The sequence below is a fragment of the Coturnix japonica genome, chromosome 1 (genome assembly GCF_001577835.2).
Source record: "Coturnix japonica isolate 7356 chromosome 1, Coturnix japonica 2.1, whole genome shotgun sequence".
Lineage (NCBI taxonomy): Eukaryota > Metazoa > Chordata > Aves > Galliformes > Phasianidae > Coturnix > Coturnix japonica.
The window spans coordinates 41,385,648-41,410,930 of NC_029516.1; the positions used below are offsets into that span (position 1 = coordinate 41,385,648).

At 38.5% G+C, this 25,283-nt stretch overlaps 1 protein-coding gene and 1 long non-coding RNA gene across 5 annotated transcripts in view; both read left to right on the top strand.

Annotated features, from left to right (window-relative positions):
- Nucleotides 1-25,283, top strand: part of VEZT (vezatin, adherens junctions transmembrane protein) — a 39,750-nt gene that overhangs the window by 4,651 nt on the left and 9,816 nt on the right. For 2 of the 4 annotated variants that reach the window (XM_015858414.2, XM_032443950.1), the window contains exons 2-8: nucleotides 8,330-8,464; nucleotides 13,588-13,677; nucleotides 15,252-15,427; nucleotides 16,949-17,224; nucleotides 21,740-21,889; nucleotides 23,957-24,104; nucleotides 24,844-25,175. In XM_015858414.2, the coding sequence (XP_015713900.1) occupies nucleotides 8,330-8,464; nucleotides 13,588-13,677; nucleotides 15,252-15,427; nucleotides 16,949-17,224; nucleotides 21,740-21,889; nucleotides 23,957-24,104; nucleotides 24,844-25,175 (1,307 nt within the window). The remainder of the gene's footprint in view (nucleotides 1-8,329; nucleotides 8,465-13,587; nucleotides 13,678-15,251; nucleotides 15,428-16,948; nucleotides 17,225-21,739; nucleotides 21,890-23,956; nucleotides 24,105-24,843; nucleotides 25,176-25,283) is intronic. The other 2 variants (XM_015858422.2, XM_032443952.1) reach the window with 1 other exon arrangement.
- On the top strand, nucleotides 47-3,862 carry LOC107311685. Its single transcript, XR_001554193.2, has 3 exons — nucleotides 47-139; nucleotides 940-1,202; nucleotides 2,131-3,862. It is a non-coding gene; the product is annotated as an uncharacterized LOC107311685 (long non-coding RNA).

Consider the following 25,283-nt stretch of genomic DNA (forward strand, 5'->3'; position numbering starts at 1 on the left):
AGGTGATACCAGAGTGAAAAATAGAAGAGACTACCAGCTTAAATCTATGTAAGAAACCTTCTGGTGGTTGTGGATGCCAAGTATACTCATGGGACATTTTGGAATAACATTAATGTCTTATCTAAGAAGACAGAGGAAGGTATTGTATGGGCCATATGGTGCAGAAACCCATATTGCTGTTATTATTCCTAACAGGAAATTTGAAGCAGCATCCCACCCAAGGCTCCAGGTCTGTGGCAGGCCTCTTTCTCTGTCTTCCAGGGAGAATTCATTTACCACTTCTGCCTTCCGTTTTTCAGTTATTATTAATTTCTGTCCTTGACAGAGAGGTCCATTTTTGATTGGGTGAATAGCAGTGGGAGCTTTGGATTAATGAGTTTCAGGGCTTTCCTAGCAAGTAAGACTTCTCCAGAAGGCTTTTCCATTATGGCAGTAATGTGCCACCTCCTGCTGCAAATGCAAAGGAAAGAGCTTTCCCATTCCATGGGTTCAGTGACATGGAACTGTGCGTGGATTATAAAGCTCTTCAGAATGCAGAAGTGCATGCAATTAGAGATATACTGTGCATCAGAAAATATCCAGGAATACATTATGGCTTCAAAGTAGTTCTCGGAAACCGCTTCTGAATCACATGGTGGTGTAGCATTGGAGAGACCAAAGCCTGCCTACTGTGGCGGTGAAAATAGAATAGAAAATGTAAATGGTTCTTTCACTGTCAAAGTCAGTCTAATATTAGCCCTGCCACTGACTGGCTCCTTGTCAGTCGGATGAAAGGAGGAGGTAGCTGCCAGCCAGGAGAATAAGACCAAGGCTTTTAAATACTGTTGTTTGAGAAATCTTATTAATGACTTCATGTAAGATCGATGTGCAGTAATTCTTTCAGGCAGTATCTTTTTAAAAGCCTTTAGCAATCTGTCATCCTCGCCTCCCTCCCCCCAGTTATAAAGCCGCATTAGTCAGGAGAAATTGCACAGTCCTGGGAAGTTTCAAACTGCATCCGCTGATGCTGTCAGGAAAATGCCACTGTGCAGGAGCACAGGTGCGATCGCATTGACTGCTACTCTTCATCCTCGGCTCGGGTCATCCTGGAGGGACGAGTGGAACGAAACGGGGAGGTGGGCGAGATTCTGTCGGATGCTTGGGAGCAGTACAGGAGAGAAAAATGGAATACCCTCGTCCAGGAGACAAAGATCGCGCTGTCTGTAAGTGTGAGCTCAGCTTCTTCAAGTTGTGTTTTGAGAGAGAGGGAGAGATTTCAGTACAGTTTGTTTGGTTGTGAGCTTTGCCACCTGTTAAGCTCATCTGTCAGACTTTGTAGAAAAGTGCAGTCTTTTTTAAACTCAGAATTCAGAGCTTGTCATCTATTTGGAGATTGCTTGGTGCCGTGCCTGGACTGTTCAGCTTTGAAAAACATTTCTGTATTTTAAACCCTTTATTTTGTGCAGTCACATTCAATGTTACTTTTAAAGCCATTCTGCTCTGTTAGCTGTGGTTGGAAACTGGAGCAGGGGTTTACTAGGTATTAAATTTTATCCTAGTAAAGAATTTGGGGTGTGGGAGGACCCCATCTCTAATGGTGAAATCTCTAATAGAGAAATCCTGAGTCATTTAGTTCACGATGCATCAGCAAAAATAATTTGGGTGTGGCTTTCATATTCAGCTGCTATTGTAACAAAACTGACAGCTAACAATGTCCTATTATTTGTGATTTCAAAAGCGTTTCTCAGATATGCATAAAGTGCCTTACATTATAAAAGTGCAATATTTGTCCTTGCTGCAATAGATAAAAGATACTTGAAGAAATATCAATAAAAAAATAAGCTCTCTTCTGCAGCTAAGAAATCCTCTATGATAACAACCTTTCCACGACACAGCAATATACAGCATTAAGTGTTTGATTTTTTTTGTTAATGTTTGACTTGCTTTTGGTGTTTATTTTTGCTGTGGGCTTAGAGCTGTGAACATAATGTTGGATCTTTGGTTCAGTTTAGGAGCTGGGTTTTTTCCTGAGTCAGAGCTGTGTGGAAAGTGGGATTGAAATAAACCTCCATTTCGAGAGCATCTTTTTGACAAGTAGCATAAGAAAACGATGTCCTGATTGTAAATGTAATGCCTCTCTCTTGTATCCAGGTGATCTCAGAAAGTGAATCAGAAGACACAACTTTGAAGAAACTTCAGAAATAAATACAAAATATTGCTGAAAAACCCTGTATTGGTATCTTGCTTTAGATCATGGGGGTCCAACTCACTGGTTGCCTGGGCCACACTGAGTGATGAGTAATTGTGTATAAGATAGACAGTTAATGTGCTTATCATAATAAAACTTATTTTTTTATTCCACAGTCAGTGTGTGGTGGGCATGAGAGGTGCAGTTAGCCCTACACTGTGCCCTTCCCTCCACAGTGTTCAGTTGTTGCTACACACCATCAGCCCATGAAAAATATCACCTACAAATCACATAATAATGTTAAAGTTGACGGTATTTGGGGGGGCTCATTACTGGCTGTCCCAGGGCTGTGTGTGGCATGTGGGCTCGGGGTTGGACGTGTTTGATATAGATGGCATTTATTATCAGTCACTGCTGCTATGATGGTGATAGAACAGGCTGAATGATGATGTTGTTTCTTCTCTTCTAGTCTGTAAATCATTAATTACCATGTCATTCTAATAGAAGCAACTAGAAATGAAGAAATGAACCTGACAGTCAAGCATGAGCAATGCTACCTGTTGTAATGGTATCCAATTTGAGTGGTTGAATGTGAAGTTACAGATTGAAAAACACACAGAAATAGATTCCCTTAGGATAATATGTTTCTGTATCAATAGCAAAATGAAATTTCATATTTTACTTTTCCCATTCAGATCATGTACCGAAACAGCGTTGCTATCCCTTTACCTGACATCTAACATAAAAGCTTTCTTTCTAGACTTACTTATATTCTTTTGTATTCCAACCTACCACTCATTGCAAGGATACCTTGCTGTTATGCCCAGAATTTCTTAAACTAAAACAGTACCACCTGTAATATGTGGATAAGCATCAAAAGCAACTGTGAGGTTCTTTATTTTCATTTTTATTTCTTAATATTAAACTGTTGAAAAAAGAATGCATGAATATTGAGAAAGAAAATTAGGAAGCAACAAAGCAGATCCTTGTAAATTCAAAGCTACGATTTATCAGACATTATCCATATTAGGAGATTAAAGTATTGGTTTTTAAAGCTTCGTGAGGATTGTGAGTATTAATTATAATGTTTCTGTTACTCGTCTTGAAACATAAGAAGTATTTAGTGTAGCATATTTTAATGCTGTCATGTTGCATAGTAACTCTTTGTATTGGTTAAAGAAATCCTCAATGAGTTAAACAGACTGCACAGCTTTGCAAGTGAGAAGCTTGTCAGTAACACCTAAAATCAGACAGTATCTAGGACATCAAATATAACGTCAATAAATAGTTTATGTGTTTATGTTAGCGTAGGCTAATACATGACGTGATATTTCTAATAAAGGAAAAGATATAAACCTCAAATTTTATGAATGCACAGACTGTAAAGTTGAGTGGGCTGTGCAAGAGAGGTCGCTCATAGTGGAAGATTTTTATGATCAGTTTGTTAAAGTTCTTAGTAATCTAATTTCACAGTGGCTTCTTAGTTTTTTCAGTACCCACATCTCATGTGGTATTATGGATTCAGAAAAGGGAAAAATGGTGTTTTAACTTAGAGAACAGGGCATAGTTCTTCTCCACTAGGAGTGTGGTTAGGTCCTGGCACAGGCTGCCCAGGGAGGTTGTGGATGCCCCGTCCTTGGAGGTGTTCAAGACCAGGTTGGGCTGGGCCCTGGGCAACCTGATCTAGTAAAGGTGTATGTTTGGTGGCCCTGCCAGGCAGGGGGGTTGGAACTACATGATCCTTGAGGTTTTGGTGGCCCTGCCAGGCAGGGGGGTTGGAACTACATGATCCTTGAGGTCCCTTCCAACCCGGGTCATTCTGTGATTCTGTGATTCTGTTTATTAACACTGTTCTTTTATTAACACTGAAGTTAATAAAAAATGACTTTTTACAACGTGGACTGTAAATTTAGCTAGTAAAGTGCTGTACTCTACCTTGATCACAAGAACAAATGGAATTACCACAACTGCAGTCTGACGTTTCATTAACATCTGTAAACATGTTTGTCTTGTTTTGATTTTTACTGTTTCTGTGCAGTAGAAATTGTACTGTTAACTGTGGTATTAGTGTGTGAAAGTAAGAGAGAAGAGCTAGGCATTCTTAGATCTATGCAGTAATTCACTTACTAAATATAGCATTCAGGATTTTAGCTGATTCTCTCTGGTTTTAGTGGACAGTGTCTCTCTTGCTTCATGTCTCTTCCTCTGCCTTCTTTTATGCATTCCTGTGGGGAAATGGAACCAATCTAAACAACTTTACGCTGTTTTTCTTGATCAGCTTTTAAGAAAATGATCTCATGGTGGATCATTTGCTCCTGAGACCTGCACTTTTGAAGTGACCTTACACAATCAGAATAAAAAAACTCTCTTTTTCTCCTCTTGAAATGCTGACAGATTGCTTTTCATACTGAACATTTGCTATGTGGTGGTTTTAGATCATTAGCTAAGACATAGATTGCATTTCCTTTGAGTTGGTTGGTGCTTGTTTGAATCTCTTGTAATCACAGAATTGCAGGGGTTGGAAGGTACCTCCAGAGATCATCAAGTCCAACCCCCCTGCCAAAGCAAGTTCCCTACACCAGGTCACACAGGTAGGAGTCCAGGCGGGTCTTGAGTATCTCCAGAGAAGGAGATTCCACAACCCCCCTGGGCAGCCTGTTCCAGTGCTCTGTCACCCTCACTGTAAAGAAGTTCTTGTGCACATCTGTGCAGAGCTTCCTATGCTCCAGTTTCTGGCTGTTTCCCCTTGTCCTGTCTCCACACACTGCTGAAAAGAGTCTGGCCTTGTCACTTTGTCCCCCACACCTCAGGTATTTATAGATCAGGTCCCCTCTCAGTCTTCTTTTCTCAAGGCTAAATAGGCCCGGTTCATGCAGCCTTTCTTCACAGAGAAGATGCTCCAGGCCCTTCACCATCTTTGTGGCCCTCCGCTGGAGTCTTTCCAAGAGATCCCTGTCTTTTTTGTACTGGGGGAGCCCAGAACTGGACACAATATTCCAGATGAGGCCTCACCAGAGCAGAGAAGAGGGGGGGATCACATCCCTCAGCCTGCTGGCCACACTCTTTTTAATGCACCCCAGTATGCCATTGGCCTTTTTGGCCACGAGGGCACACTGCTGGTTCATGGCCAACCTGTCATACACCACGACACCCAGGTCCCTCTCAGCAGAGCTCCTCTCCAGCAGGTCATCCCCCAGCCTGTACTCGTGCAAGCAATTATTCCTCACTAGGTGCAAGACTCTACACTTGCTTTTGTTAAACCTCATCTGGTTTCTTACCGCCTAGCTCTCTAGCCTGTCCAGGTCTTGCTGAATGGCAGCACAGCCTTCAGGTATGTCAGCCAATACTCCCAACTTTATATCATCAGCAAACTTACTGAGGGTGGCCACTGTCCCCTCATCAAGGTCATTGACAAAGGTGTTGAACAAGACCGAACCCAGCATTGATCCCTGGGGCACAATGCTAGTTACAGGTCTCCAACCGGACTCTGTACTGCCAACAGTGATCCTCTGTGCTCTGCCAGTCAGTCAGTTCTCAACCCATCTCACTGTCCTCTCGTCTATCCCACACTTCCTTAGCTTTGTTATAAGGATGTCATAGGAGACAATGCCTTGCTCTAATCAAGGTAGACTACATCCACCACTTCCCCCATCCACCTGGCCAGTGATAACATCATAAAAGGCTACCAGGTTGGTCAAGCATGACCTCCCTTTGGTGCTGACTACTCCAAATAACCTCTTTTTCTTCCAATTGTCTGGAGATGGCATCCAATGCAAGCTGTTCCGTCACCTTTCCAGGGGCAGAGGTGAGGCTGACTGGCCTGTAATTACCCAGATCTTCCTTCCTACCTTTTTGAAGACTGGAGTGACATTGGCTATCCTACGGTCTTCAGGCACCTCCTGCATTCTCCAAGACCTCTCAAAGGTGATAGAGGGCGGTTCAGCAATCACCTCTGCCAGCTTCCTCAGCACCTGTGGATGCACCCCATCGGGTCCCATGGATTTATGAACATCGGTATTGCGTAGGCACTCACGAACCATCTCTTCCTTGACTAAAGGGAAGTCTTCCATTCCCTAGATGCTCTCACTAACCTCCAGGGTTAGCATCAGTAAAGACAGGAGTAGTCTTCTATCTTGCTTCTGATTTCCATTTGTCTGAACTTGAAATGTTCATACTGATTCTGTCTGAAATATCCATACTATCCTAATAGCCTCTGGTGTGTGCAGGTTTGAGTTGTTCTGTGTGCTGGCAGTGTGCCGCCTGCTTTGTGTGGAGACCATTTTAAGAAGGCATGGTTATGCATGTCCATTCCATTTTAAGTTATGTCCTGAAGTTACTGGAGTAATTTAACTTTGCTTTAAATAAAAGTAGTATTCTGGTCTTGCATTTTAATTAAGCAATTCTGGCAAAGAGGCATGTTGTACTTTTCAAGAAACATAGCTTCTTTCCTGCCGGTCTAGGAGTGAGTTGCTTAATCAGGGTTGTCCACACTTGAAAAAGTACTTGATGATGGAGGAAGGATCCTTGGAAAAATGAGAGGATTGAGGTGTCACACTAGAAAAATTCCCACAAGGAAATGAGTCATTAACATAGGGTAGTGCTTTGCAGCATCATTGTCATGGGCGAGGGGACTGCCTCCACCTGCACAGAGCTGTGAGTCGGCATGAATGTTTGAGTTTCAGGTTGTGAGTGGACTCTGAATCTGTTGTGAGTAACTCAAAGGGAGTGTGCAAAAGTGTGTGTCTGCATGCTTTCAGTAGCTAAGAGTGGTTCAAATAGCACTTTAGTGACGGGCTAAAAATAACCCTGCCAGTAACAAGTTCATTTGTTAAGCGAGAACTGATGATTGCTTCAGTTTTTCTACACAGCAAGCAGTGATTTGAGGTTTGCCCATGGCGCTTCTTAGTCACAGTAGATACCATTTCCACAGTTTGTTTCTGCAGACCTCCTAAGTGGTGTGCCAGTTACTGTGGAGCTTTTACCTTTTACTGTTCTTGTTGTTTCATGATAGTGAGTTATGGTTCATCAGATGTTTTCTGTTCTTCCTACTCTGTTCTCTCCTGGTTGCATATTAGTGCAGGAGGTTGGTAAAGATTGTTAGAAGTGAAAATGAATTTCTAAGCAACGAGGCTGAAGGGTTTGCTTAAAAAGAAACGTCTTTACAGAAGTGGAGTCAGTGTAAATATACTTCTCATTAGATATGTAATGAATACTGCCGTATGTGTGAATGCTAACAAATCACATTTATGTAAATCTAGATATCTAGTTAGGGATGGAAAGAGAATGCAAAAGTCTGTCTAGGTAAATATCTGAAAATGTAAAAACCCATTCTGTGGTGATCAGAATCTCACACTTAATTCTAAAAGTTTTCCATAAGGATTTTTCTTCAATTAGTGGTTTTGCCAGCAACCTTAAGATCTTCATTCAGGTTGTGTTTTGTTTGTTTGTTTTTTATTGTATTTTTTGTTTAAATAACTGTGACACTCAGCTGTCAGAAGTGCCACTGTTGTTGCCAGAGAGAGCAGAAGCCATTTTCTAGGGCCTTTTATTCCCCCTCATTGATGTAAAAGACTCCTTAGGACCCTAACCTGTTTGTACTGAGTTTTCATTTACTGAAGTTTGATACATGCTCTAGTTTTCAAGTTTGCTTCAATAGAAGTGATGCAAAATGCATGGATTCCATTTTTATGAACTGAAGAATGCAGCGTCATCAAGTGCTCTGGAGACACACAAGAAAATCTAAAAATATATTGCTAAGTGTTTAGTTTATGTATTGATTACATGTATGTTTTAACCTAAAGAAACATCAGGTAACCTGGAGAAATATGGCTTTGGAAAAAGTTGGTTGGCCGTGTGCTTGTTTCTCATCACACTGATTTGTGTATTGACTTTTGCAACCTTTTTCGTTGCAGTCAAGATAAATATTGAGGGAGACTGAACACAAAGGTTTTACTTATTTGTTCTTACTGCGACACTGTGGGTTTTTTCCTGTTGTATACCTGATTGTGTTGTTTAACCGTGCTTCATCATGTTATAGTCATATTTCATGGTAAACAGGGAGAATCTCCAGGCCTTGGTTTTTGGTTTTGTTTTGTTTTTGGTTGGTTGGTTGGTTGGTTTTCTCATATTTTTCTTTTTCTTTTTTTTTAATAATACTTTCAGAATTCACCACTCTACGAGTATCTGCAGGATTTGGGACACACTGATTTTGAAGTATGTTCATCTGTGTCACAGAAGGCGAAGCAATGTGCAGTAGAGGAAGGCCAGAGAGAGAGGACTGTACATACTGCCCAGAAAGTGAGTGTTCTCCTTCTTCTTGATATTTATCCTCTCAAAAGAGAGCCACATTACTTCACAGACAAGCATAATTGGAGGGGATAAAGATGAAATTCTTATTGTGATAATTAAAAGAAAAATTAATAGTAGCAGTTCTCATGTATTGTCTGCAATTATGTTTGGGAATATCTGATCTGACAATGTATTTCGAAGTGTTTCTTTTCTTGTATGTGAATTAGGGAAGAAAGGTGCTTTGATAGTGAATTCTTTAAGAGTTGTATATGATGTTGTTTACTGGATATTATTACTTTGGCTTAGCATGATATTCTATGAATAACACCTGTGATTTTCTGTAACAAAATATTTATAAATACCAGCCTTTCTCAGGCATTCAGTTCCTAAATATTACTTATTATGTAATAGAATAATAAGAAAGAGGATTTCTGGGTGGTATAAATGCCATAGCCAGTCTGAAGGAGAATGCAGAATAGTACTTAGGTTCTGGCAGTTTTATAACAGTAACAGGTGACAATGTTCATTAACTGATATGCTCATTCTTCTTTTTTTTGCATATATTTTTGCATATATTTTGCATATTCACAACTATGGAAGTCAGTAAAACAGTGTGATTCTGTGTTCATATATATAACTTCAACTGAATTTAGTACAAAACTGATATAGGGTTAAGAATCTTAAAAGTGCAAGGATGTACTGCTTTTAAAAGCCTCAAGGCTTCTGTTGGTTTTTTTTCCCCTTTGCTTCTCTTCAGTTATCTTACCCTTAATTCTACTGCTCTGGGAGGAGGTCCTCTGGTATTATGTCAGCTGCAGAAGTAACTCATCATGGTTTGCCGGGCAACTTGAAAACAGAGGGTGTGTGAAAATGGATTGCACATTTCTTATGAATACCAGGATGACATTCATACCATCTCATCTCAGTCTAGACAAATTGTACGGTGGGGAAAATAAGGAAGAAACCTTGGTGTAAATGATAAAGTGATAAAATTTCATAGGTTCTTCTAACTGTTGTTGGGAACGTCTTTTGTAGTCTAATATCAGAAAGTCTGTTTTTGTGTCCTATTTTTTGGCAGAATGTCTTAAAATGAGAGAGACAGCTCACCACATATTTGAAGAAGTACACTGAAATAAGGAGGATCCGAGGCTTTATTAAGACTTCTCTGTGATGTACAGGCAAATCATTTCAATTCCCATCCAATCATTTCCTCATTTTAAGATGAGACTATTTCCACTTCCCTTCTCTCACTGTTTGCTGATGTAGTCTACTGACAGTATAAAATATCCGGGAAGCAAGTGGTTTCCAGTTTCTGAGTATGTACCCCCTCCTAAAGTGAAATGATCTTAGTTGAGTCTTTAGTATAGTGTAAATAACACAATCATAGAGAGTAGATGTTCCATGCCTTAACAATGCTTAGTACATGGGTATTGTTTTCTTTCTGTTTCGAAAACCAAGTACAAATGGCTTAAACATTTTTATTTTTATTTTTAATTTGAAAGATGTGTTTATACAAGTATATAAACAATTTGAGTTTTGGCTTTCTTGCTTATCATAGTCCATCTGTCTTTCCTAGGTTTTCTAACAGATCTGAAACCCCCTGGCATCTGAAACAATACTCTTTTCTTTAAAAGGTGGTTAACTTTTTAGGAGGAGCATCCAATTCTGCTTTATTTCTCCATTATCATTCCATTCTGCTAAGTACAGGATTTGTTCTGAATAGGAAAAGAGACAAATGATGTTCCTGAGGAGAGAAGTGAAATAATATTTTTTTATTAGGTTGCCTGCTGACTGATAGTGGAAAACTCATATTAGAAAATTTGCTGCATTGCTTTGTGTTTGTGTTGGGTTTGTTTACTCTTGTATTCAATCAAGTAGGATCCCTGTTCAGGTACAGTCTTGTGACATGCAACAGTATTTTGGCAAGGTAAAGATCTAGTGTGAGATCCTAGCAGACTGGAAAAACAAATCTGGGAGATAAAGATGTTCCTAGTGACTGATACTAACATTGCTGTGTTTTGCTTTCCTACAAAGCATTGCATATGGTTCAGGCTTAGTGAGAGATCAGCTGAATTTGAAGTGCACCTTAATTAGTTTTTTGGTTGGTTAGTTTTGTTTTGTTTCCTTAATTAGACCATGGTCTTAATGAACACTGAAATGAAAAGCTGTAAAGGTACTTCAAGACTGCTCTGAGGGCTGAGGGAGTATAGAGAAGTGCTTCAGCATGGTAATTATAGGTGCAGTGCTTCAGGCTGTACCAACCTCAGGAGAGAGTTACAGACAAAGTTCTGATCTCATGGTCACTTGATATTCAAAAGCACTGTTTGAAGGAAGTATTAGATTTGTTTTCTGGAATTAAAACCAAAATTATTTGGGTAATTCTGCTTGATCTTTAAGGAACAGGCTTCTTTCATATACAATTTTCCTTTCTCATTCATTTTCCTAGACTACTGTGAATACCTGAGTGTCTTAACTGATTTTACTGTCACCTCATCCTGGCTCAGGTGTGACAGTTATCTCTAGAACAAGGCAGGTAGTGGAAGTAGGTACTTAGCATTCTGTTGAGACCACCCACAGAAATTGGAAAGGAGGAACAAGTCCTTGCCTTTGTCTATGACTTCCACCTACATCATGCCAGATTGTATTAGCTGGAAGATGTTACTGCTTAGTATTATCATCTTTCTGAACTGCACAGAATTGGAAGGCACCAGCACTGATGATGGTAGTTAAGATGCTGACAAATTGCCATTTCAGGTTCACCCTGCATAGAAGAGAAATATTTCTAAGAATTTTATTTTAGGTTCAAAATGAATGAACATAAAATGTTTGATGTTCTATGCTGCTTTTTTTAATGTTAGATGGTGGATAGTTTTAATTCTGCTAATTAAGCTTAGCAAAAAGCTTAATAATAATTACTTATTAAGCTTATTAAGAGGATTCATGTGACTGACTTGCTTTCTGATGTTGTAAGAATGATGGTCCAGAAGCACTGGCAACATGACCTGACTTGTGTGTTGATGAAAGTTGTTTTACTTGTCAGTAACACTCCCAGTGGGAATGCAAACTGTGAGACACTGTTCCCAGGAACTGAATAATTGAATGTGTTACTGCACTCTACTGGGTTACAGCCCAAGACAGTGGGTTGTCTTGCTTTGTTTTCAAGCACTGACATGCCTGTTGAGCATTTATGCAAGCTCATATTTTTATTTTTAATCTAAAACATGGTGAATAAACCAAACGGCTATGTAACACATCAGTCTGTTTTTTTCAGTAGTCCTACAGTCTAGTTTAGTCAGCTGGTAGCAGTTTAAAACTGTCTGATGTAGATTTAAATGCTTATGGTAAAAAGAGAAGAACTTCAGAAGGCCAAGCAGTTGAAAATGGACAGCTACTTTTGCACTACACTGTGCTAAGACAGGTACTTCAGAACAAAGGATTTGCCTGCTGCTCAAATGTAGGCCAATGGCTTTGTTTATTTCATATCAATTCTTCACAAATTGACATCAGATAATTTTGTTTCATTCACATCACTTCACAAGAAACTCTACCTTGGAAGAGAATCTATTGGTGTAGTTTGCGTGGTGCCCTTCTCCTCCTCAGACATATGGCAGTGCCCTTGAATTAGCCTTGAATTCCTTGCCCATGTAGCAAAAGTGATTCTTGCTTTTACCAGCATTGCTGATAGTAATGGTGGAAAATAGTAGGAGAAAAGGCCTTCAAAGCCCTTCTGCCCTGTATCAAACTTCTGTCACTGCCTTTCAGAGGACTGTTAAACTGATTGGTCTGTCTGTTCTGCCTCCCATCATTGGCCCTATTTAAAAAAAAATCCTGGGCTAACCACAGCTCAGTACTTTTGTTGGTTAATTTTATTCTTCCGTTTCCAGCCTTAGAGTTGGAAGCACGATGGAGAAGTTTGTGTTCCTCTTATCACACAGCTGCTTCAGGAGCATTTCTGTAGCTTGCATTGGAACAGGGTTATACCTGGAATCCCAAAGCCAGAAGCTCAGTGTCAGTTCCTCTGGGCAAGTGACCTTTCAGCTGTATGTGGTAAACGTCAGTTTTTACACTTCTCTGTCTTAAAAGGGAGAGAGAAGAAAAGGAAGAAGCTGAAATAATGCAGATACTGTTTATAGATGAAGCTCTTATGATCCGTTTTTTATTGTTGATGTGGGGTTGTTTGTTGGGTTTTTTGGTTTTTGGTTTGTTTTGTTTTTTAAACAGTATGGCATAAAATGTAAGTGCTTCAAAATGCAAATTCTTTTGGCCTACATTTCACTTGATTGTACTATATGTCAGCACTTTGAAAATTAACATGCAGGGCCTCAGAATTCATGAAATAGTCATGAGTAAATACTTCAAAAAATACTTCCTGACAGCTCAGTCTGAGGAAGGGAGATACACGATGTCTGTCCAAAACTGCCTTTTTCATCAGAAGTCTGGAGAGTGAAGCAGAGTCAAGAATCTATTTTATTTGATATTTTCATGTGTTTTGGGAAGGCATGCGAATAAAATGTGTGGTGAAAGGGAGCAGGTTCCCCTAACTAGTGTTGTTCAAAGTTTCGTTTACAGCTCGGATGAAGCTATGGATTTAGATTGCATGGGAGAAGCAACATGGGGAGAAGAGTACATGATAGCAAGTGCTGGTGTGACAGGGAGTATCTGAGACAGTTCCTCTTAAAATCATTTATCCCTACTTCTGTTCACTCATCTTTCATAGCCTTGTCCTCCACGGAGAGGTTGTTCCTCTCCCAGTCTTCTACTTTTCTTCAGTCCGTCAGCCATTTAACATCACTGCTTTTTTTATCCTTAAGAAGAGAGAAAATCTTACATACTGAATTGTTGCCAACCTGAGATCAAACAAATTCTAGCTGTATTTATTTTTAACAGTACAGCATAACAATTCATTACATTCAATAGGTGGGGTGAATGAAGCTTTATTTCTTAGTCTTGTGTACTGGCAAACTGAGCGGAAGCAGATGTTCCCATACTCTGAAGTTAGGCCAAATAGAATAAGGGAAACTTCCTTGCAGGTACGTGTGTCTGAGTTAACAAGGAAAGAAATAAAGAAATTGTCTGTCTGTTATTTTTTCCTTTTTTTCTTTTTTAATGGAAATAATTTCTGTTCCTTTCAGCAAAGCATCCTGTCAAAACTAGTTGAGTTCTTCAGAAGTTGGTTTCCCTTTCCACAGTATAAGAAAAATGATGACATACTTCACCGATTGGTAAGAGATTTTTTTTTTAATTTTTTTTTTACAATTTTCTAATCCATAGGTCTTCCCTTCCTTTGTACCTTTTCTTCTAAGCACCATCTTTGGTTTCTATTGTTTTTTTTCTTCTAACAGTTTTACTTAATCTTTAGGTAATATTTTCAGATTTTCAGAGGTAGGATGCCAGGCAAGTTGGGCACATGCACAATAAAGGAAAACTGTCAGTAGCCAGCTTGAATATACTCAAAATATGGAAGAAATGGTCAGAAATTAATTAAATTCTTTAAAGCTGAAAGGAATTAATTCACATTGTAACTGCCCCATTCACTGGAAGACACTGCAGAAACACTGAGAAAGTCTCTAAGTTGCAGTTGGTGACTTGCAGACACAGCTCAAGATGAAAGCCTGTAGAGCATCACTTGATACCACTTTGCCCTCTTACAGCTTCTTAGCTCAGGCATAGCAGTGGGCCTGGGCAATTCCACCACTCCTGGTCCTGTCCTGGGCTATGTGCTTTGTTTCTGCTCTATTCTCTGTTGTGCTTTTTGCATTTGGGAAGTGCAAAGTAGACTAATGCACCACCATGAAAATGTTGTGTTAGGCTGTTCTGGAATCTAACAAAAGTTTGTTTGTTTTTTCTACTATGATGTAAGAATGAATCACTATATGTAGCTTAGGGGGAAAAAAAAAGTGTTGAGCTATATGAGAAGTTAGGAGTTTCCATTTCTAAGAGTTCTTCTAATTGCTGTCACTTCTCCCTCATCTCAGAAGGCAAAATCACTGCAACATCTTGTTACTGATCACTGATTGTATTTTTAGTTACCATCCTCCTTGTTTCTCTTTGAATCAGAACTGGTGTCTTCACAGCTTTTCTGGCCTTAATGTCTTGAAATGGAAATGCAACCAAAGACTATGGAAAATATGTTTCTCCTTCTGCATGCTGCTTTAGGGTAACAAAATGACAGAGGATATGTTGGAGGAGGGCTGTTTCCTTTTGAATGCAACCCAAAATCAATGTTTTCCAATAAATGTAGAATGCAAGTTGCCTGGATTTATATCAAAACAGAGAATTTAACTAGCTAATTTGTGAAAGCCTTGGTTTTCATAAATAATCTAATTCGGTCAGTGCAGACTAAAAAGCTTCTGTAATGTGAAATATCTAACCTCCATTAACTTCTGCTCTCCTTTTCTTCCTGTAATCTAGCTAGATGCAAAGATGCCACATGCTCAGTTTTGGGTTCTTCTACAACATTCTCAATTGGAAGGGTTCTGTGATCATAGTTTGGTGCAGTACATTGGCATAATTGTGATGTGTTTCTAGGTATTGTTACTGTCTAGATCTAATCACAAAGTCAATGTGATTTACTCTGCAAGGCTGAAGCAATAGATAGAAAATGAGTTTTTAAATTTAAGCATATTTTTAAATGTGAGGTAGCCACTACTGATGTACCTGGAACATTTCTGTCATCTTCAAGTTAGCTGTCAGTGAAGCATAGGGTGTCTGGATGTTTTCCCTGTTATCATAACTTAATTTCAAGAGTTTATTTCTTTAATAACACTTGTTTTTTCTTCTGCTTATTTGTGGCAAGGATGTTGGATTTCGATTTGACACTCTCCGTACCATCCTGCAACAGGAAGTTCTGCTGCAGGAGGATGTGGAACTGATTGAGTTCCTTGACCCGAGTATCCTGTCTGCAGGGCAGTGTAAGCAACAGGAAAATGGACAGCTTCCAACACTACGCTCCCTAGCAACTCCTAATATTTGGTATTGTACAGAGAATATCTGTTACAGTATTCGCTATTAAACAACAACAAACAAATATTGTATGGTTTTTACATAAAATGCAGCAATACAGTAACTTTTTTTTCCCCTCAGATCTTTGAGTCTTTGGCCCACTACTACTCACGTATCTGGATAAGCATGTTTTTGCCTCAGGCATTTTATTGAAAGAGTGAGTTTTAATCTGAGATAGCTACATAAGCAAAAGTCAGTACTTAAAACCCTAACACATGCCAAGAATAAAAATTTAACACTGATGAATTAATGAATTTCAAAAGTCATATGGGGGTGATTTTGATAAATTAGGTGTAGTTGCGTAGACTGAATTGGGAAGTGTCTTTTTCACTGTGGCCTTTGTAAAGTATGTTAATTGTAAGGGTGAGCAATTACTTTTTGTGGGTTTAGAATACTAGAAGATCGGACAAAAGAATATTTAAATACAATACACTGAAATTAGAAAAGGCCGGTGAAATTCATCCTGGAACACTGAAGGAGCTAGCTGCAGTCCTGTCTAAACAAATGCCACCTGTGCTTGAAAAATAGTAGGAATGGTGGATAGTCTGACAGACTGAATTACTGAGAAATGGGCAGGCATCAGTAGATAAGAACATCTTGTAGCACAGACCAGTAGTATGTTTTCTTACATGTGTTAGGATAGTATATGGAATTATTGTAAATGCTCAGCCAGTTAAAAAAAGGAAGAGAAGATGTTTATGACATATGTCATTATTGATAGTCTTTGTCAAACAAGAGCTTTTAAACTGCCGTTTCTGCAATGTTTTGTTTTTGGTCCTAACACTATTTATTGTTTCTGAAACTGTTCAGATGATAAAGAACACTGACGAAATTTGTAAATATTGCTTACCTCACATATAACACCACTTTTTAAGTGTTTTGGTAGATAGGGGTTCAAAAGTATCTTGACAAATTGCAGAAATGTCTTGAAATCAGTAGAATATCAATAAAGACAAGTGTATAATACTTCCCTTGGGAAGGAAAAATCAAATTAACAGCCCAAAGCTGAACAGACAGCTTTGGGCAGACAGTACTACTTCAGAGAAGGATCTTCATGTTGTTGCAGAGCATAAATTGAAAACGTCAGTAAGTGGAAAATCTCATCTCACAATCCTTGCTATATGCAAGACACAGGGGTTTTAACTTTTTCTCACTGTTTCACTGTATCTTGACTCTGTTTTTTTATGCCATTTTTTGTGCAGTACAGGTAATTAAGAAGTAGGTAAGTACAGAACAAGAAAAACAGTGAGTCTAGAAAACCCAGTGTTTTGGAAACGTTTGAGGTAGAAAGGCTTATTTGGCCAGCATGGAGAAAACCTAGGTGGGGTGAAACAGTCTTATGGGCAGTAGAAGGTAGTAAGGAAGTGATGTCAATCTATGCAGAGAAGGAAAAGATAAGAAGAAAAATAATTTTAACTTAAGAATCTACATGTACTTCCCGCTTGCTTGACCTCAGGGGTCTGTGGTTGAAACTACTTTTTCTATTTGCAGGGATATCTCACTGTTGTTTGCCTTTGTAAGTGCCCTGCTTGTGCTTCCGTCATGGTGGAAGGAGTCATCGTGGCTACCGTGGGGACTAGTTCTGCTTGTGTATGCAGTCTTTCGAGTGTGGGCCACATGGAGGACAGCCAAGCTACAAATGTCCCTGCAAAAATACTGTACCCAGCTGGAAGAAACAGTAGCAAATAGTCGAGCTTTCACTAATCTTGTGAGGAAAGCTCTACGGCTCATTCAAGAGACTGAAGTAATTTCCAGAGGATTTACCCTGTGAGTCTACGTTTCACTTTAATGCACAAGTCCATTTAAGCCAAATGTGTTCTGACATAGTCTTGTTGCACTGTCTCCCATAACAAGTGAAACTGCTGAAAACCGTGCTACTTGAAGTTTTTAATGTATGTAAAATTGTATAGTTATCATAGCTGTGTTCACCAACATGCAAGTATGAATCCTAACAAGACATTGTTAAAACTATGCATCCTGAAGGAGCATTAAGTCTCAGAAATCCTTACTGAACACCTATGCTTTTGAAAATCTCCTGGAGTCTTAGCTATGAAATACCCAAAGAAAAGGACTTAAAACCAATTTAGTTATTGTTTTGGAGGGTCATTTAGTTTGTTTGCTTCACTTTTTTTTTTTTTTTTTACCTCATATTACCAAATCCATGTAACAAACCTGATCTGCAGGTAATTATTCATATTTTAGAAAACAAGATTACTTCAAAAATATCAAATAATAGTCTGAAGTAATGAGAACATAGCAACTAGTAAGGCCTATTCAGAGGTCATTTTCAACCTCAAAAAAATTACAATTCCTTCTTGTTTATTTGCATACAATTAAGATGTTTAGAATTTTAAGTTATTTACTTCTGAATTTGCCTCTTGACCACTTAAGGTATTAAAGTTTTCCTAGTTATTTAGCTCTCTGGGTAATATTTAACTCCTTGGATAAGTTTGCTCTTATTATGTAGAAGGACACTGGAACGTGTTCAGTGATCCCAAGACCCACTCTCATTGCCACTGTATGTCCCTTTCCCTTGTAGCAACCTATTTCCAGACGTGCATCTGAGTCATTTAGACTTGAAGTTAAAAGAAGATGGGAAATGCCTGCAACTAAGTGCTGTTAACTTGTTTCTAAAACCAATAAAAAGTTCCCCTGTGTGCACCAAGAAATGGTTAATGCCAGACCAGCTACTCAGCTTGCAGGCACATGTTGTTATGGGCAAGCTTTAAACTGTGGAGTTTGCATTTTGAATTAATTTTTGAGTTTGAGATACCTTCATTATACTTAGCTGAATGCTTTATTCTCCCTTAGGAATGCATAAGCATGTCTTCAGTCTGCCTAGCTGTGTTTTTTGTTTGTTTTCTTTTCTGAAGACGTGTATAGTTAAGCAATAGACAGCCTTATCTTTGCAGATGAGTTCTTAAAAGAAATTATTATTAGGGCTTGGCCAAATAACAGATGAGAAAAACATTTGGATTTTTTCCCAAGTTTAAGCAAATGAACTTGTGGTCAGTGTTAAAAATTGCTGGTTTCTTGTTCTTTTACTACATATCTTAGATAACAGATTAACAAAAAACAGACTGATCTTTAAGCTAGTGCTTGATCTCATAGCCCCTTTACTTAAAATTCTGGCAAGCTTTTCAAAAGATTTTATAGTATGGATGGAGTGGGAGAATGCTGTGTCAGCATTCTCATCAGAATAATTACTCAGTATGAAGAGGTCAGTGTCATACAGGTTTTGGGTTGGTTTAGTCTGGAGGAAGTTTGAACTCAAGTGACCCCTCCAGCACCCACATATGTAAGAGATGCTGCTGCACAGAGCATAGTGAACTTCTTTGCTTGATGTAATGCTTTATGTGTGATCCAAAAAACTAGCTACCCCTTCTCTTGGTGTTTTTTTGCTACAATGAATCTTAGAAGAACCATGTTTTATATGTTCTCCAGTAGTAACCTTGTCAAAGTCTTAGTCCTTGTTCAGGGAGAGTCTTGAGGCAGTAGGAATGGTTGCATCTGGAAAGTTAACCAGTGTCTTCTTGTATTGTTTTATATATTTCAAGGAATGGGATTTTAACTGGGTAGCACAGCATCCTGTTGCATGATACATATGCTGCTCTTTGAATATGCTGCTAGCCTAGCATGGTCTGGACTGTGCACTAATTTTGTTATGAATGAAAGATAATGAAGCTGATGAATAATGCTGAGTTCAGATTTTGACTAACTGTCCTAGCTTAACTCTGCAGGCCCAGGTCCTGGTGTTCTACAGCTGTGGTTTTTTTTACAGCTGTGTTGCACCATCCATTGCTATGTTCTGATAGGCTAATTTATATAAACTTTGTGGCTTTGTTTTATTCTACTCTCTTTGCCACATTATTAATTGATATTTGGCTGTTTCAGCAAGTGTTAAATTATTCTTGATAAGATTAGGGTCAGTTCTCCATTGGTTCACTGGTTTACTACTGCATGGCAGTGACTGCTCTTTGTTCAATTGATTTGCCTTTGTTCCTATCCCAACTAAACAAAAAAAACCAACCAAACAAAAAAAAAAAAAACAAAAACAACTACTACTACAAAAAAAACAACAAAAAAAAGCACAGTAGCCACTTAAGGAAAAAAAAAAACAAAAAAAAAACAACTAAGGACCCTGTCATTTCTTTCTTATATAATCTCCTCTTCAAAGACTAATGAATATTATTTCAGAAGGGCCTTTAGAAGAGTTTAATACCTCCACTGGCTTTTAAGTCTGCACAGTAAGAGCTCTGTTATGCAGAGACGCTCAAGGTCTTGCTGATGTAATTTGGATTTCAGAAGTTACGTAGCTGGTGTAGAAAAGGGCTCTGCTCAGGCAGAACAGCAGTATTTCTGTCTCTGTTGCAATTAGACAAATGAGTCTTGATCATGAGTTGCAGGCTGGATTTTCTCCTGGCTAATGAAAGTATGCTCATTATTAAATTATAAAATGAAAACTGTAGGGATATGCAATGAAAGGCTGCAGCAATAAAAAACAAGGAACTATTTTCTTGTCTGTCACTGATACAATTAACTTTATTCCAGAGAACTACCTCTATATATTTTCAACTAGAATCAAACCATGTGTGTATGTTGTTGTGTGTAGCATCTCTGTAGAATTTGCTTTTGTGTTAGAGTACAGAAATAGTTTTTTATTCAAGTGCATATGCAGGTTTGTTAAAGGAGAAATTTTGTTTAAAATTTGATTTGTGAAATAAATTATAGTTCTTTACAGGGAAAGTGGATATGGAGCAGCAGAGAACAGGAAATTCACTTTTAACCTTTTGTAAATTTTTTGCTCTTTGTGGCTGATATCCAAAGCTGATAACATAATGTAAGTTCAATTGAAGTATGTAGAAGATAAATGAAAACTGAGGAAGCTAGAGATATGGCATGTCTGTCACATGGAAGTTTATAGCAAGTTATATTGACATTACTGGAATAAAGAATTATTCCATTAGAAACAAACAAACTAAAAAAAAACCATTGGAAAAAAGCCTCCCAAGAAGCAATACAAATCTTTTTGTTGAATACTGGCAGTACACACAGTACGTGAGATGTGCTATAGTTCTGTGCAGAAGATGAAAATGCTTGCATTGCTGTAGAGTAACATAAATTTCTTCCTTTTTTTTTACTGGAGGATGGTTTTTATTAGTAAAATAGCTTTACTCTTCTCTTTGGTCCTGCTTCTGACAGTTCACCCAGAGCCTTAGTGTGCAAGAGTTTATCCTTGTACACTTCTAATTGTTATCTTCACAAGCTAGGAAAACATTAGAGATTGGCATGTCCTGAGTTACAGATACAAGATGAACTCATCACTTTGCTCTGAGAAAGGTGAGAGCAGAAGCAGGCTTCCAATCCCCTAACAGTTTGGCAGTCTTAATGACCACACCTTGTCCATTTTCAATCTTGTTCTAGTAAACGCAGTGCCAGAGAGGATGAACTGTCCATCTAGGCCATTTCCAGTGTTGTAGCCATAGGTTTGGCATCAGACTGTGTGTCTTAAGACTCTGTAGATATATTTAACATTCACTCAGTTCATAATCCAATTTATTTCCAGATTAGACAATTTCTTACTGTTGTAAAGACATTTTGAGGTATAGTCTAATAAGCAAATGTTGTCTTTTAAATTGTATATTCATCTGAACACGTGCATACCAAAATGTATTTTCACATATGCTTTATACAATTGCATACATCTCATGTTACCTGTCTGACTTACACAAAACACTGCTGTCATTCATTGCATGATTGATAAAAGCTGTTCCACCACTTAAGTAACATTTCTGTTGACCTAGAGAGTAATTCTGCAGGGAATTTGAACAAAAATAGTGTTTTGCTTGAAAAACAGTAGTAGCACATTTTTCTATAAAAAGTATTTAAAGCTCAAATTTGCATGCAAAGAGGTAAATGTTAAATATCTGCAAACTTACAATGGGCTTGTGATAGTTTTATAGCAGATAATGTTGTGGTCTGCCTACGTTTACTATGTTCTTTTGGAACACTTTGGAGAAGACAAATGTCCTCAGGAATTTTACTGTGGCTCAGGTGAGACTGGAATCAGGCTGCCTACAGAGGAATCGTAGCTGCTTAACTAAATGTTTGACTGAATAATTCACTGGTGTGATGAATTTCTTTTGTGTGTGTGTGTGAGATAGTTACTGAGCAATTTAAAAAAAAAATAATGTTGAAATGATAGGAAATGAAAACTGATGTACTATCTTTTAAAAATACTTTAGGACATCTGTACAGTTGTATCACATTTTACTTTTCAAGTTTGCTTGACAGGGTCAGTGCCGCTTGCCCACTTAATAAAGCTGGACAGCATCCTAGTCAGCATCTTATTGGTCTCCGGAAAGCCGTCTATCGATCTGTCAGAGCCAACTTCCGAGCTTCAAGACTGGCTACTCTGTACATGCTGAAAAAATATCCTTTTGTAAGAACCCATCTGTACAGATATTCTACTAATATGGTTTTCTACCTGCATTCGTGCCAGTGTTTAGAGTTGGCATGACTAGAAACATACAATATCTAATTATATATCTACACAAAAAGTAATGAAAATGTAGCATTGTAAATTTTGTCTTGTGCTTGGTTTGGAACAGTCACCATATTTCTTTTTTTGCACTTTGCAGTGTGAGATATGATCCCGTGTATTGAAAACATTGCCCCAATTATTGATGGCCATGCCTGTGATGTAGGCGCTGTTTTGTGATTACACCCAAGCCATCTTTTTTCCTCACACAAAAATAACCTTTCCTCAGAACAATATGCGCTTTCAATCCTTGTCTCCATGTTCAAAGGTAAATCAATTTCCTATTTCAGACAATCTGGATGAAATTCTTATTACATTAATAAGACAAAAGACACATTTAAGGGTGAGGGTTTTCTGTTCCAAATCAAACAGTGATACTTGCTTCACGAAATCAAATCTGAATCGTCATCTGTATGTCCTCAGCAATTCAAGATACTTTCTGTGTATAAATTCTTGACAAACAAAAAGAGAAGCATTATATAGAACCATTCTATATGTAGAATGTAGTGGAGTGTAGTAGAACAGGTGTTTTGGTTAGTTTTTTGTTTGTTTGTTTGTTTGTTTGTTTTCATTGGCTTGAAATATCTTCCAGTAGAAATTCAATGTGTGAATTTCTGCCTCCAGGCAGAAGTTAGATATTTACTGTACATATATTTTATTCTGGATTTGACAGTTTATTATTTATTATCTTTCTATTCTCTAATAAAGCTAATAAAGGATGTAAGTTAAACATGAGAAAAGTATTTTTGCAAAGACAGGAGCGTTTAAATAAGTTACGTTTATTTACTGCACTTCCATCCTTTTAGTTAATCTCACGATGTGAAGAAAAAGACGTATGTTTTAAATCAAAGTACACCAAGGAAGTGTCATTATATTTTTAATGATAATTATTGGAAGTAAGAGGGCATGGCAGGAGATGGCGTGGGAGTTTAATGGGGGTCCCTACCTGAGATACACTGTGCATAAGTGGCTCATTTGGTCCAACCATCTGTTTGAGAGATTCCCTGTAACTTTTTATATAACTTAAAAATCCACGTGTTCAAACTGCTTGCTAAGATGTTCATGCTGTTGCAGAAAAAGATTAACACAGACTGTGGTTAGTCTCTAAGATAATTGATCATGAAGGTTTTGACCTGATTTTTCGGTCTCTGGTAGAGTTAATGTCCCTGTGCTCCATCTGCTGGACTCACTTTCAGGTTAATTTAGATTAGCTGACCCCACTGACCCCACTGACCCTGTGTTTATGTGAAGCAGCAGATGCTGTGTTCCTGAGTCATTTGCATTGCAGATTTTCATCTGCATTCATGCTTCTGGAGAGCACTTCACAGGCATCTTTCTTCCTGGACTTTGAGGAGAAATTAGTCGGAAATGTGTTTATTCAGAGCATGAACATTTAGTATTGATGTTTCCTGAGCCACAGAAATTTCCCTTTATGCAATGTGCTCCTACCCAAGCAGTAAACATTTTCTTGAGCACTATTGCAAGTACAATCCTAAGAGAATTTAGCAGGTGGAAAATTTGGGAGTGAGAGCGAGTAGAACTTGTGGCTTCCCCGGAAAACTTATCAGTTGGATAAGAGAGAAGTACTTCTAATGACCTTCATGTGACCCAAGAGATGAGAATATTCAGTTTGTAAATCAAAACATAAATCTTCTCTCTGGTCTCTGTTGAGGCTGACACGATCAGTTTATTGGGAATTTATTGATTAAGGATAATTTCCTCACTTGAGAGCAATGCTGAGATGTTGCGTTTGTTTCTTTTAATGTGGTTGCATTTAGACGTAGAAGTTTATTCGGTGTTCTATCTCTTATGCTTCTCTGAGCCTTTAAAACCTGCTCTGCGAGGAAAGGTGAGAAGTTCGATTAAACAGGGATGGTATGCCATTTTATTAGGTGTTTTTTTGCCTTATGTGTCTAATGCAAAAATTGCTTTGTTAGCCACCTTAACTCTGGCTAAACCTACCCTCTGAACTCTGAGAGTGACAATGTGACCAGCTACATCTGTGTAGTCCCTTTTAAGGACCTGGGTCTGGGTCTGAGCGAAGAGCAGGTATCTGAAGAGGAGGCACACAATCTCACAGATGGCTTCAGCTTGCCTGCACTCAAGGTAATCACTCCTAGAAAGATGCACATCCTTGCAGGTTGTGGTGCATACAGCCAATTGTCTTCTCTAAACAAAGAAAACTGCTCATTCCATTTGAAGTGGAAAATCCTAAGAAGTTAAGTTGTGGGTTTGCTTTTTCCCAGCATAATTATATAATCTCTTTTGTACCATATAAAACGTTGTGTTTCGAGTCTTACAGCTCTTTAACAGCATTCATGAGATTTCTCACTTTGGCTGAAGAAAGGAGTTAAGTCAGCTTTGTCCAGAAAGTAGAATATTTTTTGTTGGAGTGCAATTAGGCTCCTGTTTCAAGATTGGTTGTGGGCCAATGCAGTAGTTATTAAGTGGATGGTAGAAATTATAGCCTAATGTTATAAAGAAAAAAACGTCTTTGCTGCCACTGGAATTTTGGCAGCTCTTTTTGAGCTGTAGGGTATTTGAAGATTATAGCAAATAATGAGACTGCCTGATGAGAATATGAAAATTTAGGTCTCTGACAACCTTTTGAACGTAATTGCATATAATGCACTTCACTGAAAAATTAATGGTCATCTGAGGTGCACTAGGTCTGAACCTGCATGGTAAGAGATATCCTTCAAAAATACTTAGTGGATTTTCTTACTTTTTTTTTCAGTGTTTTTATGGTAGGCTGAGGAATGTTTTTGCATTCTGTATCTGCACCTTTATTTTGGAGGCTGGCTGTGTTCCAGGTGCACGGAGCTAACCTTACTTTGTTTTGCAGGTTCTCTTTCAGCTCTGGGTAGGGCAGAGTTCGGAGTTCTTCAGGAGACTGGTACTGCTCCTCTCCCCAGCCAATGCGTCCCCCAAGCCCTTGATCTCCCCTGAACGGTTGCCTCATCATATCTTGTCTGATGTGACTCAAGGCCTACCTCATACACATGCTGCCTGCCTAGAGGAGCTCAAGAGAAGCTATGAGTTCTATCGGTACTTTGAAACTCAGCATCAGTCAGGTTTTGAACGACCAACCAGAACAAAACAGAAGTCAAGAGAGTTGAACAGCCTTCAGACAGCAGTACGCAGCTTGCAGCTTCATCTCAAGGCACTGCTGAATGAGTATGTTTACACATGAATTAAGAGCTGATGCCTGTGGGAAGAAGGCTTCAGTTTCGAGTTCTTTGGGTTGTCAGTTTATATCCCAGATTAGAAACAAAAAAAGCATGT